Source organism: Canis aureus, chromosome 13 (assembly GCF_053574225.1).
Source record: "Canis aureus isolate CA01 chromosome 13, VMU_Caureus_v.1.0, whole genome shotgun sequence".
NCBI classification, from domain to species: domain Eukaryota; kingdom Metazoa; phylum Chordata; class Mammalia; order Carnivora; family Canidae; genus Canis; species Canis aureus.
The window spans coordinates 54,440,158-54,452,442 of NC_135623.1; the positions used below are offsets into that span (position 1 = coordinate 54,440,158).

A 12,285-nucleotide genomic window follows, 5' to 3' on the forward strand; every position below is an offset into this window, starting at 1 on the left:
TTTGCCCTTTCAGAGTTCTCCAGTCTGCTGGCATGGAAGAGCAAATACAATCTCCTCTACACTTTAAGGTTTAGTTAGAGGGCAGGTGCAGCTTTGTGCAGAAAGCAGGAGAGGAAGGATTGCTGCTGGCAAGGTCTGCCTATGGCTAGGATGGTGAGTCTAATTCTGGAAGAGGATTAACAAGCCACAGAGCTATTTATCCAGAGCCATCTTCTCTCATCAGCTTTCTCTGTAACAAAATGAACATTTTAATCTCCATTTGTCCAATTCCTGTGTCTTATTTCTCAACTCAATCGGTTCTAAATTCAGTAGAGAAAAGGCAGTATTACTCTTAACCCTGGCCTCTCACCTCCACCCTCCTCGCAAGAAAACTCTGCAATATCTATATTTTTTAAGAGAAAGAGAAAGGGAAAGTAATTAGTGCTAAATTGAAAGCTTCGTAAGGGTAGGGACCATTGGTACTCGTTATCTGATTACCTGATTTTTAAAGAGAATCTTAAAAAAAACTTCTGAATAAACATATGAGGAAATGAAAGTTGAAACAATTGGCCTATTGATCACATTTCTGCACTCAGTATAACAAAGAAAAATTAATTAATTAATTAATTAATTAATTTATTTATTTATTTATTTATTTATGAGAGACAGAGAGAGAGAGAGAGCATGAGTGGGAGAAGGGCAGAGGGAGAGAGAGGCAGGCTTCCTGCTCAGCAGGGCTCAGTGTAGGGATCATGACCTGACCTGTGTAAAATGCTTAATCAACTGAACCACCCAAGTACCCCAAGAAAAAAATTTTTTTAAGGATGTCTGGAATTGAAACTTACTTTTGGAAGGACATTATGTTAGTTTCACATGACCATTGTAACAAATTACCGAAAGCTTGGTGGCTTAAACCAATGGAAATTTATCCTGTCACAGTTTTGGAGGCCAGAAGTCCAAAATAACAGAACACAGATGGTAAAAACAATGCCTTTTAATTATATCTAAATCCTTTATACTGTTTAATAATTTTTATATTTAAGATACTATTACTTTATTAAAAGTTAATGAACTTTATGATTACTTCAATGTGGTAAACCATGTTACTACAGAAGAAATGAGTCTCCTCTTTTAGGGTCCCCACCCTGCATCTTCCTATTTCAGAACTTACCAGGTCGGTATGAAAAAAGAAAAAGTGCAAGGAAGAAAGAACTGTTTTCAAGACAATTGTCATTCAGAAAAATAGCTTGCTACTCTTAATTCTGTTTAAGTTCTTTTTTCAGGAGCATAGGTGGGCAAAAGAAAATTACTGACAAGAAATGGGAAGAAATAGCAATCTAAACCAGAAAGAAATTAAGAGAAGCAGCTGCAAAATTCTGTGATTATCCCAAATTTATTCCCTCATTTAGAAATTCCTCAAGTAGAGTCTGTTTTTATACATGGAAGAAGATTAGTATGCTTCAAATTCCAAAGCTTTAAAGCTCAAATTATTTTGTAAAATCAAATTCAATATAGTTTTCCACCACATTAAAAAAAATCTTAGTTTCCATGTCTCATATAAATTGTTATGGAACTTGGTCTTCCAAATAATTTTGTGGGAATGAGTAAACAACAATTTTAATATGTTTGTTAATATCAAATATATACTTAAAATTATTAAAATAGGAGATGAAAGATTTTATATATATTGTTGATTAAAAACTGGTGAGTTTTCATCACTGGGCAAAAATAAATAAATAAACATAGCCCGAAGTCATTTTTCCTGATAGATTTCTCCAGTGCTTTGTAGCCACATAGTCATTTCAAAGCATTATTAAAACTCATTATGCCTTCGTTTTATATTTAAAGGAAGATTTGTGTTTGGAGACGAAAGAATACATATACACATGGAAACACAAACACACACGTCTATTCCTTTCTAAACTGGTTAAGGAATAATGCAATATTGACCCTAAGTATATTTGCTTGACATGAATATCAGGATATCTCATTGAGTTTAATTAAAATCTATTTCCAAATTTAAATGACTCAAAATTAAACTGAAGTATTTTTTGTTCCCAAGGGAATACATAATACATGAATACTATATACTATGTAGTAACTATAATCTAATACTTAATATGTATTACAAAAACAGATTTTTATGTTTGATTTCTAATTATCAAGATCCATAAATTGTCTAGCCTGACAATAGAAACTGGTTAAGCAGTACTGTAGACGACCATATATTCAAAGAGGAAATCATTTCGTATTTTCTCTGATTTTGCTCTATTAAGAAAAATACGGACATGTATTATATGTAAGCACAAAGAATATTTACTAAAGATATTTGATATTATAATTGTTAGAGTGTATTTTTGAAGTTGATATCCTTGGATCAAATTCAAGGAATGTTTGGCCTATTCTCATATAGATGTTTAGCTTATAGCAGATAATGTAGCTGATTTGTCAGCACAGCATGAGCTAAAGGTACATATATCATACACACAGGACTCACTTCTCTTTCTAATCTCAGAAACTTTAATCAAGTTCTGGAATTAATAACCCTGATATCGCAGATCATGCTTCCATTCACACTGAAGTGAATACTGGGAATATGTTGAAAAAATAGGTCCAAGTTACAGACTTAATATATGCTTTTTGAGATAAGAACTTTGAGAAATGAATTCCAATTTTAATTCAAATATAAACTCGAAGATCAGCACTTCACAGCTGTCTGGTGGGATACATGCAAAGGCTCCCACTAAAATGTCTCTGACTTCAACAAAGCCTATAATAGGATTTTCAGAAGAACTGCTGTCCTTCTTTGTGCTTTTGAGAAAATCTTCACTCCTTTCTCACACCCCCTACCTCCAACATCCAGGGCCTCCTGATTACAAACCACTAAAGAAAACAACCCCCAAAAGGAGACTACCATTAGAATGAATGACCCACCTTCTATAAAAAACCCTGAGAACTAGTCTTCTCACTCTCTCTGCTGTTGACCTTAATCTCCACAGACTCTCATTTTTTTCCTTCCTTGAATCAGCTCCCCAAACCCTTTACTGTACCCTAAAAACCCCAGATCTTTCATCAGATAAACTGATATTCTAGCTATGTTCTCTCTTTATTCTTGTTCTAACAACCCTTTTGATTGAAATATGAGTAAAATGGGGCACCTGGGAGGCTCAGTTGGTTAAGCATCTGATTCTTGGTTTGGTCTCAGGTCATGATCTCAGGATCATGGTTTCATGGGGCTCCATGCTCAGCTGGAAGTCTGGTTGAGATTCTCCCTCTACCTCTGCCCCTCCACCCTCCCTGCTCACATGCTTTCAAGGGCATACTCTATCTCTCTTAAATAAATAAATCTTTAAAAATTTAAACAAAAAAATATGAGTAACATATTTCACACACTCCTGATTTCCCCGTAGCTGATTTCCACTTATTTTGCTGGGTACTCCTCTTCTTCCCCTCTAAATGTTGGAAACCTCCAAGACTTAGTCCTTGGATTTTTTTCTCATCTCATCTACATTATTTTTAGATGATCTTATCTAAGTTTACAATTGTAAATAAAATTGATATCTATACTGTTCAATACAGTAGCCACTAGCCAACTGTGGACTGTGCACTTGAAATGTGGCTAGTATAATTTCTAAAATATACACTGGATTTTAGGGACTTAGTATGAAAAAAATGTAAAATACTAACAATTTTTATATTGGCTATTTTTTATATATTAGGTTAAGTAAATCTATTATTAAAATTAATTTTCCCATTTCTTTTTTTAAGTTCACTAATTTTTTTAAATCTCAGTATTTTTTTAAAGATTTTTATTTATTTATTCATGAGACACACACACACACACACGCACACACACACACAGAGGCAGAGACAGAAGCAGGCTCCATGCAGGGAGCCCGATGTGGGACTTGATCCTGGGTCCCTGGGCAGAAGGCAGCACTAAACCGCTGAGCCACCCAGGCTGCCCAAGTTCACTAATTTTTTATTTAAGTAATCTCCATACCCAATGTGGGGCTTGAACTCACAGCCCCAAGATCAAGAGTCACATGCTCTTTTGACTGAGACAGCCAGGTGCCTCTTATCTGTTTCTTTTTATCTTCTAAAGTGGCCACTAGAAAATTCTCAATCACATTTGTGGTTCATATTATATTCCTATTAGACAATATTGATCTATACCTGAGTGACCCCAACCTTTCTTTCCTTTGAGCCCACACTTACATTACACACTACCTATTTGACATTTTCATTTGTATATATAATTGGCATATTAAACATAATGTTTTCAAATCTCAACTCTAGGCCTTTGCCCATTGAAAACTGCATGTTTCTCTCCTCCCTGTCACAGAAAATGGCAATTTCTACCTTCCAGTTCATCAGGTCTAAAGCCAGAGAATCATCCTTCCTCAACTCTCCCTTTCTCTCACACTCCACACCCAGTCTTTCAGCAAGTATTGACAACTCACCATCAAAATATTTACAAAAGAGTATTTTAAGGAAGAAAGAAAGCAAGAAACAAAAAGTTCATCTAAGAATCCTTTTTGAGTTGGTCATCACTACAGGATACTGATCGGATATCAGTATCAGAGAAGCTTTATAGAGTGTCACTGAGACCCTTCTGCCCAGGGAAAGAAAGGAAGAAACATTTGTCCGTTAGTCTTATCCTCCCTTTCTGATTGCTCATGTGTCAGTGCTGAGCCCATTTCTATTAGTGTCCCAAGCTAGGAAGGCATCAGGAAAGCCTGGAGAAGGAAGCAGCCTCTACAGTGGTAGCTGGAATAAGAAGTGAGTCTGAGAGGATTTCAAGTGAGATATGAAAGGTGTTTGCCACAACTCTCAGAACAGACCATGAGCACCTCTTCCCAACTTCTGTAATCAGTGACGTAACATTGATAGCTTGAATTGGTTACATCACAGTATTTACACCATGGAAACAGGCAAAACCTATAAACCAGGCCTCCTCCCTCTTCCCCACCATAGCTAGTGAGTAAACATTTGCTAGCACAGCACTGACTACAAGGTTCTGTTTTTCAGATAGCTATAGTTTACCCCTCTCCTGCTCCTTCTCAGAACTGCAGCCACATTTGTTCTTTTTGTACTTCTTTGAAATCACTTCTGTGAGTCCTTCCTTTGGGCCATTACAAATGGTTATCCCAATCCTAGAACTCCAAGGAGGAGTTAACTTCTTGACCAAGTAATTCCTCCTCATCTTTCATAGCTTAGCTCAATTGTCATTTCCTCTAGAAAGACTTTGCTGACCCCCAGTCCAGGTCCCATTCATTTGTCATATACTCTCAACTGCATGTAAGTGATTATTTAATTGATATCTGTTTCTACAGATAGACTACAAGTTCCATGAAGGAGCAAGTCATCAGCATTTTTCTCACTTTTGCATTTCCCATACTGAGTTTGTATATTTACTGAATATCTCAACAGAAATTATTTAATCAATGTCTATTAAAAACACTTTTACCATTTTCCCATCAGTGAAATTGCAGTTGTTTTAAGAGTAATGAAAGAGAGTCCTTATACTTGAAAATGTAGGGAACCATGTTACGAGGAGAACAAAAGACATTTTTTGGATGGGCATCACTTCCAGCTATAATCCACTGAGCTGGATTCCAGTCACATAGCTCTGCCTAATTGTAAGGGACATGAGAAATATATGTTAGTCAAGTGCCCAAGAAGAAAGGATAAAGTAATAAGTTTGATAAACATCTAGCCAATCCCTGTCACAGACTGCCCTTTTGGACATCAAATATCTATCCATTCTTATTCCCTGACAAAGCACACTCTTCCTCTCCCCAAAGAAGATAACCTAAAGTTGAAGCAAAGTACTACATCCAGCTAAGAGTCCAGGATCTCTGGCTGTTTGCAGTCTTTTCCACCAGGTCCAGGTGTGGCTCACTGTGGTCTGGTAATAATGTGTACCAAACATAAAAAAAATATTTCCACCTTTCCTCAGAAGCATACAACATCCAGGAATAGGGGCAGGTATAGGATAGCTTCAGTAAAAACTCCATTAGTGAAAGCAAAAAAGAGAAGACACACAGCAATCACCATGCCAAAGAAGTTATAAAATCTGCTGGGGAGTCACTGAGAAGCCCCCTACCCTGGAGATGGGGCAGTTCTTTGAGTATACAGTGATTCTGTTCTGGGAGTACATTCCCTTATCCATTTTGGGGGGCCCCTGGATCCACTCTGGGAAGTGTTTTCCTGGCTTGTTGGCCACATCTTGCTATTATCCTCCTCGGGGACTGTACAGCTTTTGTGGGTCACCTCCAAATAAGGCCACATATTTTACTCTTGAACATTCAGTTAAATCAAGGTTCATGGTTTCTTCAGCAATAAAAATTCTCTAAAATGTTTGGTAGATTTTTTAATCTATTTTCTTCTAATTAATTCTTCATGACAATAACCAAATCCCAAGTTCTTTTTTTTTTTTTAAGCATAGTTTTACAATCTCTTTGTATCTTCTCTTCTTTACCCCTTCCCTTAGTCTTTCAATTTAGTGGTAAGTGCCTGGGGGTGATCTAAGATAATGGGCTGGGTTAGGAAGAACATACTCTTAATCTGATTCTTGCTGCAACGATAAATTTTAGGCATTTTCTCAAAACCGAGGACCCAGATACCTGGTATTGCTCTATGCCCTTTCATTTCTGCTTGCAAACCAGCCAATACTTTTGTTAGTTTGTCTCTTTTTTATATAACTCCCCAAAGGCATCCAAAACCACTAACATACTTCAATAAACGCTATTTCCCAACTTCACCACCTAGAACAACAAAGCTTAGTAGGTACATGGTCTAAATTCCAACTGGTTGCTGGTGGCAGTTTTACCATTACATAAGATGCATCTCCAACCCTTTAATATGACACATCTGTTTCCATGCTGCCCTCAGTTCTGTCCCCAGGGGTGCTACCTTAATTCAAGTCATACTTTCTCATATAAATTAGTCCCCTCATTGGTAGACTCTGAGCCTCCAAAAAATCATCACACCTCATCTCTGCTACCAGAAATGTTCTAAAATGCCAATGAGATCACTGCAACTTTTCATTAAAACATCTGGATGAGTCTTATTGTTTTGGGGCTAAAATTCAAAGTTCTCTGGTATCTAGTCTCATCTCTAATTACTCTTCAATGCTCATTTCAGTTACATAAAATCATTTTAGCTCCCGCAGATACACCACAATCACTTTCTCAGATATCCATTATCCTAAGAGATTAGACTGTCTAACTAGATAGAACCTTTCTTTCTTGAGTAAACTTACTCATCCTTCAAGATGTACCAGAGTCTTTAAATCTCTGAAGAATCCATCCCTAATTACTATATTTTTTAAAAGATTTTATTCATTTATTCATTAAAGACCCACAGACAAAGGCAGAGGGAGAAGCAGGCTCCTGAACTCAATCCCAGGACCCCAGGATCATGGCTTGAGGCAAAAGCAGAGCTCAACCACTGCACCACTGAGAGGCCAACTCTCCCCCTATTACTATATCTGAATTAGGTATCCTTCCTATTGATTCCAAAGCAGTAGAGCTTGTTTTTATTACATTATGGGTCACACTATTTTGTAATTGTCTATTTATCCTTCTTCATCCAACCACATACAAATTACATATATCAAGTTTGAACTTCTTGAGGGCAAGTAGCATATCTTTTGTCTCCATACATCTCACATAATAAATAAATGCTGGTTGAACAAATGCATGACCCCCAAAATTATGGCATGGCAGTGACCCCCCCAACATCAATCTTCAATCTTCACCTCTCTCTCTCTTAACTGCCAGATCTCCAATTCCAACTTCCTAATGACTGTCTCCCTCTATGTATCTACTTAGCTGATCTAAAACTGAATTCATTGTCTTTCCCATCCCCTTCTTCACTTGCCTAAAATCCATTTATCCCTCTGACTTCAGATCTCAAAATGTTATCTATCTACCCAGTTTTCCAGTCTAGAAACTTCAATCTCTTTCTTTAGAAAATCTTTGCTCAAATGAATTGGTGATAGCCGGGTTAAAAACAGCAGAGTTCTTTTCTGCAGCATATCACAGAATTTTCAATATATTAATGCTCAATATGTATCTCAACCAGGAAATGCACTTTTTAAAACTTAATGAACCAGAGATGCTTTTTGCTGAAGTGACTCCCTCAAAACTAATGTTCAGAAGACTGCATTTTGAGAAATGCTTCTGTAAACCCCTCCCTCACCGTCTCCCAGGCATTCATCCCCACCATTACTCTATGAGCCTTTTCATCTTTGTTTCTCCAGCTCCTACGTGGTGTCTACCACAGAGAAGGCACTCATTGTATGAAAAAAAATTCCCATGAAAAAATAACATAACAAGAAATAACAAAAGAGGAATAATGGAGATGAAGTTATGAAGGCTTAAACAGAAATGTGTCTTAAAAAGGCATTCATTTCAGCCACTAGTCTCAGGAAAACAGTATCATTTTGTGTAAATAGACTTCCAGGTTCCATCTTAACCAAGTTCCTGATGGAAAATAAACCTTCACTGTAATTTGTCTTAAAGGAAAATCCCTGGGGTTTTGGGGGAACAGACTCAGAGTTTGCCTACCCTATGTACCCTGCTCAACAATAGAATTCAAATCCATAAACCTCTAACTGTTTTATTAACTGTGAATTACATAGTCTGAGGTTCTTATATTATAAGAAATATCTTTCTGTTGGAAGATGTGGCTAACCAATTTTGTCCCAATAAATTTCTCTTTCCCATTAGTGTACTTTCGTCTTAATTTCGGGTGGCCCCAGAGCTTAGTAACTCTTTTAATCATACCTCCTCACCTTCCATTGCTAAGATTTAAAGTGTGAGCTTTGGTTCCAACAAGGAAATTCCATTAAAAGCACACCTGAAGCAAAAGGTTTTGCCTGTTGGTTTGTTGAACTTCTTTGCTACACTAAACACTTACCTTTTGCAATTATATCCATAGAGTCCTTGAATTTTTCCTTTACGCTAAAAATATATGGCTCCTTGAAAGAAGTTCCCTGTGAGGGTTCCTTAAAATGCTCACTTTTGAACAGGTGTTTGGGAAAACAAATATTTTTGTGTGCTGTCCGAAGTTCTTGAACCATATCAGGTGTTTCCTTTTTTTTAATCACCAAAGGTATGAATTTGCCAGATTTTGGTTTTTGATGTTTATTTTTAAAAACATTTATAGAAGTACCTTGAACTTTATTCTGTGAGTAAAACAGAAATAAATTTGATAAAATTTAATTTTAATATTAATCATATAATAAAATTATATAATACATTTTATTAATAAGTTAATAAAATTATATCCAATAAATGCATTTTACAAAGTACCTTACTATATAAGATATTTACTATAAAGCACATGGCGGTAAACAGAGCAGATGTTATCCTTTATAGTTCTTCAAAAGCCCTTAACAAGAATAAGGGCTATATTCCACTTCAAAAAAAAAAAAAAAAAGGAATTTCTTCAATAGTAATTTTCTACTTACATGTGATATTTTCAAATGCAGCTTAAAGTCTATTTTAAAAGAGATGTTTTCAAATGGTAGGCATAGAAAAATTTAATAATTTTCAAGCATCTTTTAAGAATTTTCAACTGTCCATAAAATGCTAACTCTCAAACTTATTTGTTAAATGTAAGAAATTACAGCTCATATACAGAAGTAGGTTCTCAAGAAAAAGATATCAATAATCAGATATGTATTTCAGATCCTTTCAATCACTTAATTCCTTCTTAATTTTGACTACCTTGAACGATAGAAAAATAACTCAGTTCTAGGTCTCTGACAGGTAATTATCCAAACAACTATAATTTTTCTATTCTAGTCATTCTTTTGACCTATAGATAGAGTTATAATTTCCTGCCCTTATCACTCCCCTCCAAAAAAAAAAAAAAAAAAAAAAGGTTAGACAAATTCAAATTATTGCCAACTTAAGACACCAATAAGTAGGCTTTAATATGCTAGTACTATGTTTTGTCAAGCAATCAAAGATGGAAGAGTAAAATTCTTTAAAAAAATCAAGGTTCTAAAGTACATCTATCTAACTCTTTAGACTGAAGTTTTCATCCCATGTGCCTACTAGTGAAATCAATATAATTTAAAATTATTTTCAATCTGTTAGAGGAAAAAAATTAAAGTGTTAACAATGTTGATTATAAAATTAAAACCACCTATTATCAGTCTCATTATAGAAGACCATTCAAATGAAACATATGTAACAATTATAATCCCTCTCCCCTACACAGCTTTGAAAAATATTTAAAATCATTATCTAAAATTCAGTTAAAAAAAAATGTTCAAAAGGGGATAGTATAGTGTGGCACACAGGAAGCCATCCTAAGATTCCTTTCCCTCACTTGTCTCCTCAAAGACTCATTTGTCACAATAGCTGATGGTCATCCAAATTTCCCATCTCCTCTGCAGATGCTTTCCTCTAAAATTTCAGCCTGTGCTGACTCTCCTCTTTGCTGACCCATTCCCTTATATTCCTTCTCACCTTCCAAATCTATGCCATTCAGCAAATATTTATTGAGCCAGCCACAAAGCTTGTTGTTGCAGACACAATAGTCAAAAAGAGAGTCACTGCCCTGGGGGACAGATCAGACTAGTGAAGGGCTCTAATGCAAAGTGATATGTAAGGAGATACAAGGAAGCATAACACGCTGGGGACATGGGAAAGACACAGCTCACAGCATATTTTCTAGTTTAGCTTTATCTAATAGTGTTTAAAGAGGGATATTTATTTGAGATACGTAATTCAAATTTTTCTGTTAAAATTCTTCAAAAGAAAACATTAAAATTGGATTAAATGTACAAATTAAATATGCATGTAATTAAATAATAGGTATAGCTATAAAATCTTATGTTTAAATGCAATCTAAAATCCATTTTTATAGCTAGTAAAGATTTCATTTTCTCTTCTATTCACAATCTATTAGGGCTCATGCAACCATTTGGAACAATCATTGTCATATACAAAAATAGTTATTAGTTTCCTAAAAAATAAGTTAAATAAATGCAAAGCATTAACCTCATTTATTTTCTCATAATGTTGGGCAATGAGAGTTTTTGCTTCTTGAAAAAAATCTTGTCTGGTGATCTCTAATATAGGACCTAAGAGATAAACACAAAATGTTTTATTTTTTAATGTAGTTAGTATAATTTCTTAATCACAAATGGCAAAACTATGAGATTAAAATTTGGGCAGTGATGAATTTTGCAGGACATTATAAAAGGTAAGTGTTACAAGTAGATGTTAATGGATGCAAAAGAAGTTCATGTTATGCTCCTTCAATGTAATATTTTACTTTAAGACACATCAGCCTGCAACAGTGAGAGTGCTAATGTAGATCATGCTTATTTATTAAAGTCTAGGGGAACGAAATAAAGTACACAAAATCAAAATCCCATTTACCTCTTAAAGTTCTTTAAATGTTACTATACAGAAGATATAACATGACTTGAGCACAAAAATGAACAAATCTAAGTGTGTTTTATATACCTGATGACTAATTCACATGGCTGTACATTTATTTCTTTATGAATATTTACCTTAAAACTGGTTGTTAAAAAAAAAAAAAAAACTGGTTGTTAAACTTATAACTGCAAAATAAACTCAATAGGTTCCTTAGGTAGGAATAGCTTTGAAATAAAAAATACATGCTTACAAGTGGGTAACATTATACTAATTCTTATCTCATTTATATTTTCTTATGATTCTTATTCTTTTTATCCAGAGCCACATATAAAATTCTATAGCATAGACTACATCATTCTCATTTACTCTTGTCTAGGTTTTTCTCCTCAAGTATTTCATTATTAGTTGATTCTGACATTTATAAGTGTTCTTTGCTTCCTCTCCTTAACCTGGATTCAGTAAAATTTAAATAGATTACCAAATTATTGATTCAAATTGGCTTTTCAGTTTGGCCAGTATGCCTCCCATTCCTATAACTCTATCTCCTTTAATATTCTAAGGACCAAGATTTTCTCTCTTCTTTTCACCTTCTCAAATTTTAAGCAATTAAAAATTTTGTCTTGGGTGTCTGGGTAGCTCAGTCAGTGAGGTGTCTGCCTTCGGCTCAGGTCATGATTTCAGGGTCCTGGGGATCAAGTCACGCATTGGGCTCCCTGCCCAGCAGGGAGTCTGCTTGTCCCTCACCCTCTGCTCCTCCTCATCCCTGCTCATGCTCTCTTTCTCACTCTCAAATAAATAAATAAAATCTTAAAAAAATAAAAATAAGTTAAAAATTCATCTTCATGGAAATCAAAACCATAATGAGATACTGTCTTAGTCCATTTGGGCTGCTATA

General features: G+C 35.2%; 1 protein-coding gene across 9 annotated transcripts in view; it reads right to left on the minus strand.

Annotated features, from left to right (window-relative positions):
- Positions 1 to 12,285, minus strand: part of IQCM (IQ motif containing M) — a 434,749-nt gene that overhangs the window by 345,383 nt on the left and 77,081 nt on the right. For 8 of the 9 annotated variants that reach the window (XM_077846313.1, XM_077846314.1, XM_077846307.1 and 5 more), the window contains 2 exons: positions 11,004 to 11,086; positions 8,908 to 9,175 (listed from right to left, as the gene is read on the minus strand). In XM_077846313.1, coding sequence (XP_077702439.1) covers positions 8,908 to 9,175; positions 11,004 to 11,086 — 351 coding nt within the window. Of the gene's footprint in view, positions 1 to 8,907; positions 9,176 to 11,003; positions 11,087 to 12,285 lie in introns of those variants that run through there. The other variant, XM_077846316.1, reaches the window with a different exon arrangement.